Here is a 15,657-nt window from a genome sequence, read left to right on the forward strand (position 1 = left end):
GCAGATTTGTAGTTGAGGTGGGTTTTAACTTTTAAGAAGAAGAAAAAACCATTGAAAAATAGCTAGCAGTACGAATGTATGATCCATGCCCCATATAGTATATGCTGATGGCATCTTGATCAGCATAGCTTAGCTTTACTTCTTTCAACCATATATACAAGGGTCGTGCATGCTTTTGGGCAAGAATAAATAAATTAAATCTAATCAAAATCTATACATCCGTGCAACTATAGCAGGGCGACCCGACCATCACCGATCACGTACGGATCTTCCACCGCCCATCTCCTTCCTAAGGAGAGGGCGTTTTGGTCAGAGCCTGACGAAGAACACGGCGAGCTCCGGGCCGGTGCCGCCGCCCTGGGGCGTCACCATGTAGAGCGACTCCGAGTCCCACGACCCCACCAAGTGCTCGAAGCAGCCGCGCATGTACGCCACCTCGTCGTCCGGCGCCGACCCCGAGACCCCACCTCCAGCTCCAGCTCCAGCTGGGACCGGGAGCACGCCGGCGCCCATGGACACTGCCCGCAGCGTCTCCATCACCGTCAGGTCGTAGTCCGTCGCCTCCCGCCGCACCGCGTACCCGGTCTTCCTCCCGTTGCAGAACATGGTCCACGCCACCTCGTCCAGCAGCGGCGGCGCGCGCTTAGGCCCCTCGCCAGTGCCGCCGCGGCGGCGCTCGGTCTCCAGCACGATGCGCGCGCCGGCGGGGTTGCCGAGCTCGCGGAGCAGCGCGTGCGTCTGCAGCGCCAGCTCCACCACCAGGCTCGGCAGGCTCCGGGGCGTCTCCTGCAGCGCCAGCGCGACGCGGCCCTTGCGGCGGCCGAACAGCGTGCCCGTCACACGCCGGCACGGCCGCCTCCCGCCGCCCGACGCGACGTGCCGCGACATGAGGTGCGAGTCGGCGGCGCCCGAGGAGGTCGACGCCGCGACCTCGCGCGCCGACCCCGCCGGCGTCCTCCCGCACCGGGGCGCCAGGATGGGGAGCGCGCGGCGAAGCTTCTGGAACAGCAGCGCCGGCCGGGAGGGGCTACGTGCGGGCCGGTTCTTCCGCGACGGCGCCTCCAGCGTGTGGCCCGGGGCGCCGCGCGCCGGGGACTGGCCTGGCCGTCCACCGTTCCCGTCATCGCTGGAGATGGAGGACGTTCGGGCGCTGGCGCTGGTGCCGGAGGAGGCCACGCTGCTGGTCCGGCTTGGCGGGCCGTCGACCTTATTAGGACGTTTGGCGAAGCCCATTGGCTCGCGGGCGCGGTGGCCGGAGGCCGGAGACCGAGACGAATGGCGGCTAGATCCCTCGTGCGGGGTTGCAGGTGGTTTCGATTCGATGGCTGGCTGTTGTTATCTTGTGGTGCCAAATTAAGGAAGGCAAAGCGTGAGCTGGGAGGCCGTTTCTGTTTTGGCGGTTAGGGTTGCTTTGCTGGGTCGTCGTCCAAGCTGCCCGCCATTTTTGGGCTTGGATCCGATCATATCATACAGTACAAAAGTAATTTGATTGGAGAAAATAAAATAAAAAAGCATGCATCAATTGCAAAAACCATGGACTAGGTTTGCAGAAACCACCGAGCTACGAATTTGTGATAGTAAGTAACACCTACTCACGGGTAATTTCGTTGCATAAAACACTGATTGGTGGGTTCAAGAGTTTCGAAGCACCCAATCACAGGATCAGAATCACACTCTAGAACATACCTTTCTGAAAGAAAGGGTTTATGATAGCAAGGTGAGGTCCATTTATCAATGCTGACTTGGCAAAAAAAAAAAGACTGGTCTTCAACACCGTACCCCAGCCTAGCTTTTTTTTTTGAGCAAAAGAGGGTTTCCCCTCCAATTTTCATTATAGAAACCAGGCCGAAGCCACGAGCAGTCTAGAAGTCTTACAATAAGAAGCGGAACAGAGAGTAAAAGTGAAACCCACGCAAGGAGTGGCCAGGGACACAGCCCCCCACCCCCCGGATAGTCAGATCATTACAAGTTTCCATCACAAAAGGCTAAACGAAGGAGAAGACAAATCTAAAGCAAAAGCAGCAGCAAGCTCTTGAAATGTCGCAGCTTCCCTAATCCTTCAGCCGCGGAACCCCGAAGCGCCATCCTTGCGAAGCTTTGAAGATCTCACTTGCCACCTGCTCGATGAGTCTTGCCCCCAACGTCAGCATTCTTTCCCCTGGGCCCTTTTTCTGCAAAATAGCCCAATCAGTAATCCAGCAGCATATTCGTTTAATGATCCCAATCGGGTCGTTTACTTTTTTCTTATCAAACACAATGTCATTGCGGCAATTCCAAATCGCCCAAAGCAGAGCAGAAGTGCCAATCAACACCAGTTTTTTACTCTCTTTGTTAAAATTGTTTAGCCACCCCCCAAAACAGTCGTCAATGTTTATGGGAGTTTTCTTAAAGTCAAATGAACATCTCACCAGATTCCAAATGATTCTGGCAACCGAACAGGAGAAGAAAAGATGATCAATGTTTTCCTCCTGTCCACAAAACACACAATGTTTGTCCCCTTTCCATCCTCTTTTCAATAGGGTGTCTCTAGTAAGGATACTTTTTTTGCTTAGCAACCAAAGAAAGAACTTGATTTTTGCAGGTACCTTGACTTTCCACAGGAATTTGTGTGGAAAACCCATGTCAGTACGAACTAGGTGTAGATATAAGGATTTTACAGTGAATATTCTGTTAGCATTGAGCATCCACATGGGCTTGTCTCTGCCCCCGTGCATTAATATGTCCTCACATCTTCTTTTAAGGCTATCCCACAGCCCCCCATAGCCTCCATCTATATTTCTTCTGAAAGACATAGCATTCCACCCTTTTTCAATCACCCCTCTGACAGTAATTTCTCTGTCATTGCTAATCGCATACAATGAGGGGTATGCCTCTTTTAGTGGTTTGTCATCCACCCACCAATCTTCCCAGAATCTGGTATTTCTCCCATCCCCTAGTTTTTTTTATGTGAGGGAAAACTAAATTCTTGATACTTATCAGGCTAGTCCAGAATTGCGAGTCCCCCTGTCTTTTTTTAATGCCTGACAAGCATTTGTTCTGGATATATTTAGATCTAATGATATCTTGCCAAAGTCCCTCCTCAGCTTCTAGTTTCCAAATCCATTTAGCTAGCAAGGCAATGTTAAATTTCTCTAGATTGATTAGCCCGAGACCTCCTTGTTGTTTAGGAAGGCAGCATGTTTTCCAGTTAACTAAATGATACTTTTTTTATCCTCTTCCGCTTGCCATACCAGTCTCGCCCTGAAGAAATCAACTTTTTTCCTGACTCCAACAGGGAGCAGATAGAAAGACATCATGTATATAGGAATATTTGTTAGGCACGACTGTACTAATGTGACTCTGCCAGCAATATTGAGCAATCTGCCTTGCCAGCACGCACATCTTTTCTCTATTTTCTCAGTTACATTCCTCCACATCCCATTACTGATCCTTTTATCATGGACTGGTAGGCCTAGGTATTTCAGTGGCATCTCCCCAAACGCACAAGTAAAAATCTCTTGATATATATCTTTCTTGTCCTTAGCTTCTCCAAAGAGGTATATGTCACTTTTATGAAAATTAATCGTGAGTCCTGACATTTGTTCAAAAGCAGTCAGAATAAATTTGAGATTTCTCGCTGACACCTCATCATCCTGGATTAGGAATATGGTGTCATCTGCATATTGCAGCATGTTCACTCCATTTTCATGATTGTCTGTGAGAACCCCTTTAATAAATCCCTCATTTCTAGCTCTGTCCATAATAATGGCCAGGGCGTCAATAGCTAAATCAAACAATAGGGGGGATAATGAGTCCCCCTGGCGAAGCCCTTTAAAAGTTTTAAAAAACTTTCCAATATTGTCATTTACCTTCACACCCACTTGTCCCCCCCCTCATGGTGTGCATCACCCAGTCACACCACTTGTCAGGAAATTTTTTGAGTTTCAGCATTTTATGGACAAAAGGCCATTTGATTTTGTCATATGCCTTTTCAAAATCTACCTTAAATAGCATAGCATTTTGTTTTTTCATTTTGATTGAATTTATAGCTTCATGTAGGATCACCACTCCCTCCATAATGTATCTGCCTTTCACAAAAGCAGTTTGAATGGGGGAGATGATGGGGTTAACAACCTTACTAAGCCTGTTCATCAGGACTTTAGTGATGATTTTGAAGCTGACATTCAACAGGCAAATGGGTCTCAATTTCTGGATCTGTTTGGCATCTTTGACCTTTGGGACCAAGGTAATGATCCCATAATTCAACCTAGCTAAATCAACCACACCTCTGTGGAAATCATCCATAATGTTTTTTATATCATTCTTGATTAAATCCCAGAAGTTCTGATATAATTCTTTCTTGGGCATTAATCCCTCTCAATTCTGCATTTTTATCTATCATGTCCAGCATATTTAACAGTTCCTTCTTTCTTTTCCTATACATAGCATTAGCATTTAAAACCCACCCTTTGATTTTTTGTCTAATGTTTCTGAGTCTTTTTTGCCAAGTGTCCATACTAGATCCATTACACCTCACCTTCTAGTTTTTTTCCACAAATTCCTTAAATCCTTCCATATGAATCCATGCATTTTCAAATCTAAAAATGGGAGGAGCATTTCTCTGCTCACCAGAATCCAACAACAGTGGAGTGTGATCTGAAATCTCTCTTTCTAATGCTGTGACCATAGTCATGGGGTATTTATCTTCCCAATCTGGGCATACCAAGACCCTATCAAGTTTCTCATATGTAGGGTCTGGCATATTATTTGCCCAAGTGAATTGTCTCCCACTGATTGGGATGTCTCTTAATCCAGCATGTTCAATAATAGCATTAAAAACAAAGCTGAAGTGATCCACACCCCCCCCCCAGGTTTATTTTTCTCTGCACTTTTTCTAATGATATTAAAATCCCCCCCCCCAATGACACAAGGGGAGAGTGTTATCTTGATACAATCTAGATAATTCAGCTAAAAAAGCTGCTTTCCCTTCTCTTTGAGCATCACCATAGACAGTCACCAAGTTCCAACTAAACTTAGCTTTTTTTATCAAAAAGTAGTGTTCTGATAAAATATGTGCCTTTTCCACTTGTATCAAGTCAAAATTATCATTATTAATTCCTACCAATATTCCTCCAGATTTGCCTCGAGGGGCAATCCATTCCCAGAGAAATTTTTTTCCCCTAGCAAGGTTGTGAAATTCATTTTTTGTAAAGTCACCCTTAATGGTCTCCAAAAGGCCAACAAAATCTAATTTTTTTTCTATGATTGCCTCTCTGATAAAGTTTTTCTTTGTGTCATGTCTAATCCCCCTCACATTCCAAAATATTCCTTTCATTGTTTCTTTTTCTTCTTTCTCCCTCCCCTAAAAGATATAGCAAGCTTCCCAGCACTAGCAGCTGAGGTGTCAATCTTATTTTTCTTATTACTAGAGAATATTTTCCTCAAGGTGTCATTGTAATCAAGATCCATTTCTGTATCAGAGTGATCATCACCTGAGCATAGTTCTTCTAGTTTAGCATCTCCAATATCAATTAGATTTGGAGAACTTTCATTTTTTCTTTTTCCTCTTGATTTCTTATGTTTTGTAGATATATATCTCTTCTAGCCTGTTCCATATTGGAGATCAGGTCTAGGTTTTGGCTGACCAGGTCAATAGTACACCCCAGCTCCACCCCCACTTTCTCTGCCATTTCAAACAAAGAGATTTGATCCTTAGTAAGGGTTGGGGACTTACCATAGTTATCCTTGTCAGCAGCTCTCTCCTTAGCCAGATCTTCAATCTTGGAGTCCTTTTTTTCTAGATTTCTGTCACTTCTTCTGGTTGGTCCTTCTTTGTCTTTTTCTTTCTTCTCTTTATCAGAGATCCCCAGTTTTGATCCAGAGATTCCACACAATCCTGGCTAGCATTATAATCCACTGGTTCAGTGTAATTGTCTTCTATCAGAGGATCTTGAATATTATCTTTATCAGAGTCATTTTTCTCTCCCATATCATCTCGAGAGATATCTTTTTCATCCCACTGGTCTACTTTTTCTATGCATTTGTCTATCATCACTTGCTACTTCTTGATCATATCCATCATAGCTCTCTTCTCCTCTTCCCATGAAGTGTATTTCTTTTCTTCCACAGCCCTCCGGGTTTCTTGTTTGTTATTGTCTTCCTCCATCTCTTGAATTCTATGTATCAGTCTATCTAAATCAGCTTCAACTTTTTTCCTCAAGCCAACCTCAGCCAGATATTCTTTCTGAATGTTCATGATCTCTTCATTTTTTTCCTCATTTCCTCAAATTGCTTGAGTCCCACACTTCCCAGGGAGATGTTTTCTTTGTTTCCTTCAGCATCTACTCCACCAATCTTGATCTTTTTCCTCATGTCTGCAATTTCACATTCTCTGTCTGTTTCAACATCCATATGTTTCCTCTTATCTTCATACCACCCCTGTTCCACCACTTTTTCAAGTTCCAAGGTGACTCTGTATATCATGAGGTCTTTGTCAGTTACTTCAGTATGTGTAGGAATTTTTTCAAAATCTCTCACTCCCACCCTGGCTCTGATTTTTTCCAGCAAAATTGTTGTCATATCTATCTCCAGGACTGGGCCAACAGTGGCAGCTACTTCACAAGCCCCAAAAAAATGTCTGAAACACTCAGGCATTTTGCCAATTTTCACCCACACAGTGTGCAACTTTCCTATGGCTTGTGTATCATAGGTCCAACTATCCACATTTATGACAGCCTTTGTCCCCAGCAAGTTAAAGTTTCCAAACTTGTGTAATTCAGTCAGTCTGCTCTTGTTGGGGAACCTCATGAGATAAGCCATGTCTCCATGTTTTTTGCATCTCCATTGCCAGTCCCATTTGAACATGTAGTTAAACCCCTCCAAGAATTGTGTCTCATTGATCTCCCCAGAGGCAATAGTGACAATTCACATCGGGTTAATCGTCTCACTACTCACCACCTCCTTGGAATTTTGAACCAAGAGCACTCCCAAACCTCTGTCTGCATATCCAACATATTTAGGCAGGGGCTTAATCTGTTTCATCCAGTTGCAATCTTCAGTGATGTGAGAATTTTTTCCACAGATGATACAGTTAGGAAGCTTGCAATCTCTAGTTTGATGTCTGAAATCTTTGCACTTGTTACAGGGAATTCTGAAGTTGTTCCCACTTTTTCCTAAATCAGGGCCTTCTCTCTGTGGAAATCTGCTTCCCCCCCCCCCCCAAGCGCTTTGGTTTTGCCTGGATCCAGAACCATTATCCATATCTCCTCCGTAGCTAACCTTTCTGCTTTGTATCCCTTTCTCTCTCTCACCCTCAATCATCTTCCCCTCCTCTCGCTGCTTGTCAGCTCCAGTTACCATGCCAACCCCCTGCTGTGCCATCAGGGCAAGGAGAACCCCAAACCACTGTTGCTGTTGAAGAAATTCAGGAGGGGGAATGACACCCCAGCCTAGCTTGCTCTCTCTTCTTCCTCTCGCCCGTTTCCCATCGCCGGGGCTCGATGCATGCGCTCGTCCTCACCGGCGACGTACTTCCGCTGGCTACAGCGCCGCCCCCGCGATTAGAGGCATGCATGCATATTCCCATGGCCTGCATGTAGAGTAATTTGATGGGAGAAACAAATACTCGTAATAAAGAAGAAAGACGTGCATCTGCATGCAGCAAATTAAGATGCAGTGCGCATATAGCTCGATGGCATGCATTATTGGGCTGGCCACGCATGCATGGCTTGTCTGTTTTCCTTAATGGAGAAGCAAACTGTTTAAGTTAATCAAGACACTAGAATTAAAGCTAGCATGGGCATTGCATGCATGCAAAATCTGGCAAAGCATGCCTTTTTATTTATTTTTTTACACCCACTTCTTCGTATGGGTCCAGGTACTATTTAACTATAACTACATCTTTTGCATGCATCACATGCATGCACGCGACGTACATTTTTGCACGTGAACATGCCTGCATGCCGCATACGTGTACTTTTTTTTTCAAACAATGCATGAAATTTTAAACCCACCACCATTCAAAATATGTAATGAAAGAAAATCAGTCGAGATGCCATCAACAGAGCTGCTTCCTTTCTTCAACTCGTCTTTAAGATTCCCTTTTACCTTACCCTTTTCTCACCTTATCTTCATATAAGAAACTTTGAAAGGCACTTTTTTTTTGGCAAAGCATTTGTATAAATCTTTAAGCTGCTACTTTTTTAACAATTGCTTGCTACCTTTCGAGAACAAAATGTGCTCGCTACAAGTTTGAATTAGTATAATCATAGCACTACAAACTATTGTGCACATGCTAATGTCTGTATAACCAGTCTAGGTAGAAAAAGTGGTCAAACTTTCGCAACACAGATTGTAAGACGCATGTCGAAGAAAACAAAAGAGTGATTAAAGCTGATTTTGGTGGGTTCAACAGTTTTGAAGCACCCAATCACAGATCAGAATCACACTGTAGAACATACTTTTCACGAAAGAAAAGGGTTTATAACAGCCACGTGAGGTCCATTTAACAATGCTGACTTGGCAAAAAGAGACACGTACGCGGGCGCTCTGCTTGTCTTCGACACCCAAGCCTAGCCCCATCTCTCTTCTTCCTCTCGCCCGATATGATTCCCATCGTCGGGGCTAGATGTGCTCGTCTTCGCCGCCGAGAGTGCAGCCGGAGGCGAACTTCCACTGGCTGCATGCACATTCCCACGGCCATAAAGAGGAAAAAAAGAAGCGGGCATCTGCATGCAGTGCGCGTACGCTGCTTAGCCTCCCTTTAGACTTTGTGAAAAGCAGTTACATGGAGGCATGGAGCAGTTCATTACTTAGTCGTGGCTGGCAACAAATTCTTTAGTAAATACAGTACTATATATTTTCTTTTGATTTCGAAACAAAACAATATAAAATAAGACGTGCCGCCGGCCGGGTTACTTACCGGCGAAGAAACAATAATCTTCTTGCTTATATCTGTTCACATATATGTAAAATACAGTATGTTTGTTCATGCATGCGCATGTGCATCCATCTATCTTAGCTCGATTAATTTGTTTTTCTTGTCGACGTAAAGCAGCTATATACAGCTCGACGGCATTATTGGCCCTTGCTTATCTGTTTTCCTTAATGGATAAGCAACGCAACTTGAGGGCTCCTTTGATTCAAATGAATTCTATAGAATTTTTTCTACGCTGGTCCTTTGATTCATAGGATTGGATTTCATAGGATAGTTTCCTATGTAACCTTTTGTACTATATTTCGTAGGAAATCTAACATCTACTTCAACCTTTTTTTTACATTTTCTTTATTTTTGGATATGCCACTCCAATCTTATACTTTTTCTGTTATTGTATTTGCAGAATCCTATGAATCAAAGAGGCCTAAGACCCTTTTTTAACAAGAAGAACAACTTATGTCAATTGAGATAGATGCTCGCAAAAAAGGTTAATTAAGATATTGGATAGCTAGTGTAGAAGTGCACGCTCTAGCCAATGCAACCAAAAGACCGATCTGATGGAAGAGACTAGGCAGCACATTATACGTCAACACTCCCCCTCACGTGTGTCTCCCTCAGGCCTAAACGTGGACCGAAAGTGGGCTGCAATTTAATTGCGCCAGCCGGGTCCTGAACTCGAGACCTCTTGGCTCCGATACCATGTAGAAGTGCATGCTCTAGCCAATGTAAAGAAAAGATTAATCTAATGAAAAAGACTAGGCAGCACATTATACCGTCAACAGCTAGCATGGGCATGCATGCAAGAACTGACAAAGCAAAGCAAGCATAGGAATGGGTACATGTATTGTCATATCGCTTGCATGCCATGCATGCGACGTACAGTACATTTCTGCATGTTCATCCTTCTGTGTGTGAACGTGCAGCTGGCTAATGAAAAGTTGACCCAAGAAATGTCAGATCATGAAGATTCAACCCACCACCAAATTAACATCGACTATACATAATGAAAAGCAGTCGAGATGCCCTTCTTTCTTTCTTCAAGTCATCTTTAAGATTCCCTTTTAGCTTACTCTTTTATCTCCCTTTTTTTTCTCTCCTTATCTTCATATAAGAAATTGGAAAGGCACTTCATCAAAGATGTGCCTTTGTGGAGTACCATCGGGTCTGGGTGAAAGGCACTGGGTGATATTTTCTTATTGTTTTTGCAAAGCATCTGTATTAATCTTTTACATGTTCATTTAACAATTGCTTGCTACCTTTCGCAAACGCAAAAAAACTCCTTGCTATAACTTTGAATTATTGTAATCATAGCACTACAAAAAAGAAACCTATTGTGCACATACGATTGTGTAAGTAGAACAAGTGGTCAATCTTTAGCAACATAGTAGATTTTACGGCGCATGTCAGAGAAAAAAAGTGGGTAAGGCTCAGTTTTGTGCGTGTCGGATTAATCGAGTTGTGCTCAATATATATTAAAATCTAAAGTGGAAAAATGATAGCAGCAGAGAAAATTGGTTAAATAGGTGACAATATATGCAATATGTTGGTGTTCCGCAATACTTGGCCACTAAACCAGTGTTGAAGCCTCATTTCGCAATGAGCCCGGCCGCTATATCAACGTCCTGTCCAAACCCAACCGTAGAGTAAGCACATGTTCATAAAAGGCCTTGGATTCTTTGTCCTAAAACATTACATAGCCATTCTTCTTGGTTCTTCGTGGTTTGGCTCTTCTTCTACGATTGATAGATACACATGTAGTATGAGACTAAACCCAACAAATTTTGTCCTTGCATGTCGGTTTGTCCCTAAACTATGATCATTTATTAAACTACGATCGAAAGTTCTTGGCACCTGTGCGCAATTTTCTGGATTTATTTCAGGCCTACCAGTGACGTGCGTTCTGTGGGAGTAGACATTCCCGTCGACTACGAAGGCATTTGTGATGACTTCATCAATCTCAAGATGATGTGCCGGCTTAGTCTTCAAGAGCTGCTCGTAGGGATAGCGTGTACGTGCGTGCGTTCATAGGGGTGAGTGTGTGTGCCTATGTATGAGTGTCTACGTCTATACTGTGTTAAAAAAAAGTTTCCGGAAAAAATGCAGCCTGTTAAACTAGCAAGGTCGAAGCAACATGGAGCCTTGATCATAATATAAAGTTAGTAGATGCCTGAATCTGTGGCCTTTGCCCGTAAGATCGAGTCCACATTCAGTAAGACAACTGTCTGGTTGGTTGGTCACTTGAGGAGATGGTGTGCATGGGATCAGTTCATATACACTTTATTAGACCGACAAAAACCAGACGCAGCATGTGCTAACTACTCTAGCAGCTAGGGCATGCATAGCAATAGCATACCTGCAGGCTATATATACATGCAGCTCGCTAGCTAAGCTTGTCAACATCGATCGAGAAAGCAAACCATCGCCCATTCAGCGTATCAATCCATCGACATGGTGCCCAACGGTAACAATGACAACAACAACGCCGCCAAGGACTACCGTGACCCTCCCCCGGCGCCGCTCATCAACGCCGGCGAGCTGGGCAAATGGTCGCTCTGGCGCGCCGTCATTGCCGAGTTCACCGCCACGCTCCTCTTCGTCTACGTGACCGTGGCCACAGTCATCGGCCACAAGCGCCAGACCGACGCCACCGTCGGCTGCGGCGGCGCGGGAATCCTCGGCATCGCCTGGGCCTTCGGCGGCATGATCTTCGTCCTCGTCTACTGCACCGCCGGCGTCTCCGGCGGCCACATCAACCCCGCCGTCACCTTCGGCCTCCTCCTCGCCCGCAAGGTCTCCCTGGTCCGCGCGCTGCTCTACATGGTCGCCCAGTGCCTCGGCGCCATGTGCGGCGCCGGCCTCGTCAAGGCCGTGCACGGCGCCCAGTACGCGCGCCACGGCGGCGGCGCCAACGAGCTCGCGCCCGGATACTCCAAGGGCGCCGGGCTCGCCGCGGAGATCATCGGCACCTTCGTGCTCGTCTACACCGTGTTCGCCGCCACCGACCCGAAGCGCAAGGCGAGGGACTCCCACGTGCCCGTGCTGGCGCCGCTGCCCATCGGGTTCGCCGTGCTCATCGTGCACCTGGCCACCATCCCCATCACCGGCACCGGCATCAACCCGGCAAGGAGCCTCGGCCCCGCCGTGGTGTACAACAACAAGAAGGCGTGGGACGACCAGTGGATCTTCTGGGTGGGGCCCTTCATCGGCGCCGCCATCGCCATGGTGTACCACCAGTACATCATCAGGGGCGGGGCTGGCAAGGCCTTCGCCTCCTTCCGCCACAACTACATCGCTACCGCCTAATCAATTTGTTTCCACCATTCATCAGAGAGAGAATCTGCAAAATGTACATGCACGGCTTGCATTCACCGCCTCGTGTTTCTTAATTAAATCGTTCTGTAGTTTTGGTCATGCAAACGAGCATATATATATATGTACGTTTGGTGTTGTAAGTTTTTCTCTTTGCAGGGTTTAATTTGGTGTTGTAAGTTTATTCAGTAATTACATTACAAACATGTATGTTGTGCTGTGTGTTTCGGGTTTAGTTAATCATCTTCCTACTAAATGCACGAGAATTGGTCGTTAATTCACTGTCACTCATTCATCACCTTCTCTTGAGCACCATACAAACTTGTTTGAAATTTCTTGAAACTGATTCTTTTGTGTGAAAAAAACCGGATCTATTGTTGCCCATGGTTGCAGCTCCGTGGTTCGCGGGTCCTAGATCGGCTCACCGGTTGCAGCACCATGCTTACCGGTCACATATCTACGCTCGTCGTCATTGTCATGGGCGCTTGCAGCAGGGCGGTCGCCCCTCTGCAGCTCCAGCCGTCAACGGTTGCAATATTCCCCATGGTGAGGTAGGGTGCGTTGTGTCACGAGGATTGTAGCTCCCTGACTCGATGGTTGTAGCTCCCTCCGGTGGTGGTTGTAGCCCCTTCCATCGGTGGCCGCAACATCCGTGGGGTGACAGCTGCTACCTCACCGGTTGCCAGCAGCGCGGGTGTGGGTTGCAGCACTGCGTTGCCGGCCATGGACAACATCAGTCTTGACACCGCCGACGACCATCGCCGGTCAAAGTTGTGAGAAGGAGAAGAAGCGCGAGCGTTGGCCTCTGGCTTGCAGCAGCCATCGTCATCCACTGTAGGGTTTACAATGAGTCAAGATAAAGAATGGAGGCGGTGGATGAGTGTCTCATATCCCTTATATCTTGATGTAGTTAGCCGGTTGGATCCTTGGACGAAATTTTGCCATTGACAATCAGCTCGTGTCTTTGCAGGTGTCTGGTTTGACAACAGATCCTTTGGTGTGGCCGAGGTGCCCTTTGGACATTGCTACCCAGATGTTCATATTTAGTACTCCTTCCGTCCCATAATGTAAGACATGTTTTGACACTAGTGTAGTGCGAAAAAACGTCTTACATTATGGGACGGAGGGGGTACCTTTCATCAACAAAATACCAATTTTTGTTGTTTGTTTATGTGTTCCCTCATGCGTGTGCAAGTCCTAGGCCCATTTCCATAACAATGTTTACAATTGTTTTAGTCCATGGTGCATCCCTTTTTTTGTGTGTGAAAAAGGATCATGTTATAAAGGTTCGTTGAAAGTACAAAGCACCACAAGGTTAATAAAAACTATATTTTGAATCTTGCACCACTGAACGATCACTGCCATCGTCAAAACAAGCCGCTGCAACTGTTACAAAGGAGAGAGGTGAGTCCATATGACATCTTGACTCCGAGACGACCACTCTAGCTTCTTGAGCATTAGAGTTATCCTCCTATCCCTTTTCCATGTTCAGTTGTGTTAGAGTTGTGTCGAATATTATTGTACAAGTTAAGTTACAGTTGGACTTGGAGTTTATTTTCTTTTTTGAGGGAGAAGCGACTTGCAGTTGGATTATGGATCGAGAGGCAGCCGATACATGTGACAGTGTTTTTGGCGAACTTCTTCGAGGCCGAATCGATGGACGCGCAGGAGTCAGATCCAATCTGTGTGGCGGTGTGTTCAGGCGTGCAGCACCAGAACTCCTCCGCAGCGGCGCGTACAAGGCGGCTTCCCGGGCGCTGGGGTCGTACCAGTCGGCGGCCCAAGAGCTGGGCGGCTTTTCCAAGCGGAGGCCTAGCTCGGGACAGCTCGTGGTCCAGCTGGGATGGTGGTGTGCGCGGGCGTACGGAGAGGATGGAGCAGCGATATGCATGCGTACGGAGGTTCTACTACTAGGTTGATCTGCATTGAAGAAAGAACAAGAAAAGAGAGTCACAGGTGTTAGGTGGTGGAGTTGAGTTAATCGGAATACTTTGCTACGTACACAAGACTACAGGGACTTCTTTTGGGTTCTTTGCTTGGTAAACTGGTCAAAGATGGTGGTGTGGCAGCATTGTCGTTCAACGGGCAGTCAAATGGAAACCGAGGATGGCGACATGTGTATAAGGCTCGGAGGAGTCCGGGGCATGTCGTGGCAAGGATCATGCATACACAGGGCGTCAAGCAATGCACGGAGATGTGCGGAGGCGGACACGACGCAGGTGGAGCATGGTTGCAGTCAGATTTAGTTCGGCTGGTTTGGACTAGACAGTATGATGGATCGACATGGATGTTGGTCAAAGCAGAAGACGGCGGCAATTTCAGCGACGATGACATAGGAGCGTGATGCTGATGGTGGCCAACTTCTGGGGCGTGGAAACACGTGGTGCAGGCCTGAGGGCTTGTGCGGCTTCGACAGACTATGTTGCGGGGTTGATTCAAGACGGTGCAGATGAGAGCTTGGAGTCGACGGAGCGCGAGGGGTGGCACGTACAACCATCATGGATTCATGTTGAAGGTGGAGCTAGAGTCTGATGGACGACTTCACTCTGTGCTAATGGTGTTGGAAATATGCCCTAGAGGCAATAATAAATGGTTATTATTATATTTCTTTGTTCATGGTAATTGTCTATTGTTCATGCTATAATTGTGTTATCCGGAAATCGTAATGCATGTGTGAATACATAGACCACAACGTGTCCCTAGTAAGCCTCTAGTTGACTAGCTCGTTGATCAACAGATAGTCATGGTTTTCTGACTATGGACATTGGATGTCATTGATAACGGGATCACATCATTAGGAGAATGATGTGATGGACAAAACCCAATCCTAAGCATAGCATAAAAGATCGTGTAGTTTCGTTTGCTAGAGCTTTTCCAATGTCAAGTATCTTTTCCTTAGACCATGAGTGCAACTCCCGGATACCGTAGGAGTGCTTTGGGTGTGCCAAACGTCACAACGTAACTGGGTGACTATAAAGGTGCATTACGGGTATCTCCGAAAGTATCTGTTGGGTTGGCACGGATCGAGACTGGGATTTGTCACTCCGTGTGACGGAGAGGTATCTCTGGGCCCACTCGGTAATGCATCATCATAATGAGCTTAATGTGACTAAGGCGTTAGTCACGGGATCATGCATTGCGGTACGAGTAAAGAGATTGCCGGTAACGAGATTGAACAAGGTATTGGGATACCGACGATCGAATCTCGGGCAAGTAACATACCGATTGACAAAGGGAATTGTATACGGGATTGATTGAATCCTCGACATCGTGGTTCATCCGATGAGATCATCGTGGAACATGTGGGAGCCAACATGGGTATCCAGATCCCGCTGTTGGTTATTGACCGGAGAGGCGTCTCGGTCATGTCTGCATGTCTCCCGAACCCGTAGGGTCTACACACTTAAGGTTCGGTGACGCTAGGGTTGTAGAGA

The 15,657-nt window shown here is 46.2% G+C and overlaps 2 protein-coding genes across 2 annotated transcripts; one reads left to right on the forward strand and one right to left on the reverse strand.

Annotated features, from left to right (window-relative positions):
* Window positions 1–130: 130 nt before the first annotated feature.
* On the reverse strand, window positions 131–1,359 carry LOC123126312 (protein MIZU-KUSSEI 1-like). Its single transcript, XM_044546676.1, has one exon. The coding sequence runs from the start codon at window positions 1,231–1,233 to the stop codon at window positions 310–312; it is 924 nt and encodes a 307-aa protein (XP_044402611.1). The 5' UTR covers window positions 1,234–1,359; the 3' UTR covers window positions 131–309.
* A 9,940-nt stretch (window positions 1,360–11,299) lies between these two features.
* On the forward strand, window positions 11,300–12,458 carry LOC123126313 (aquaporin PIP2-2-like). The gene has a single exon (XM_044546678.1). The coding sequence runs from the start codon at window positions 11,363–11,365 to the stop codon at window positions 12,215–12,217; it is 855 nt and encodes a 284-aa protein (XP_044402613.1). The 5' UTR covers window positions 11,300–11,362; the 3' UTR covers window positions 12,218–12,458.
* Window positions 12,459–15,657: the final 3,199 nt, after the last annotated feature.

This window comes from Triticum aestivum, chromosome 5D (genome assembly GCF_018294505.1).
Source record: "Triticum aestivum cultivar Chinese Spring chromosome 5D, IWGSC CS RefSeq v2.1, whole genome shotgun sequence".
Classification (NCBI taxonomy): Eukaryota; Viridiplantae; Streptophyta; class Magnoliopsida; order Poales; family Poaceae; genus Triticum; species Triticum aestivum.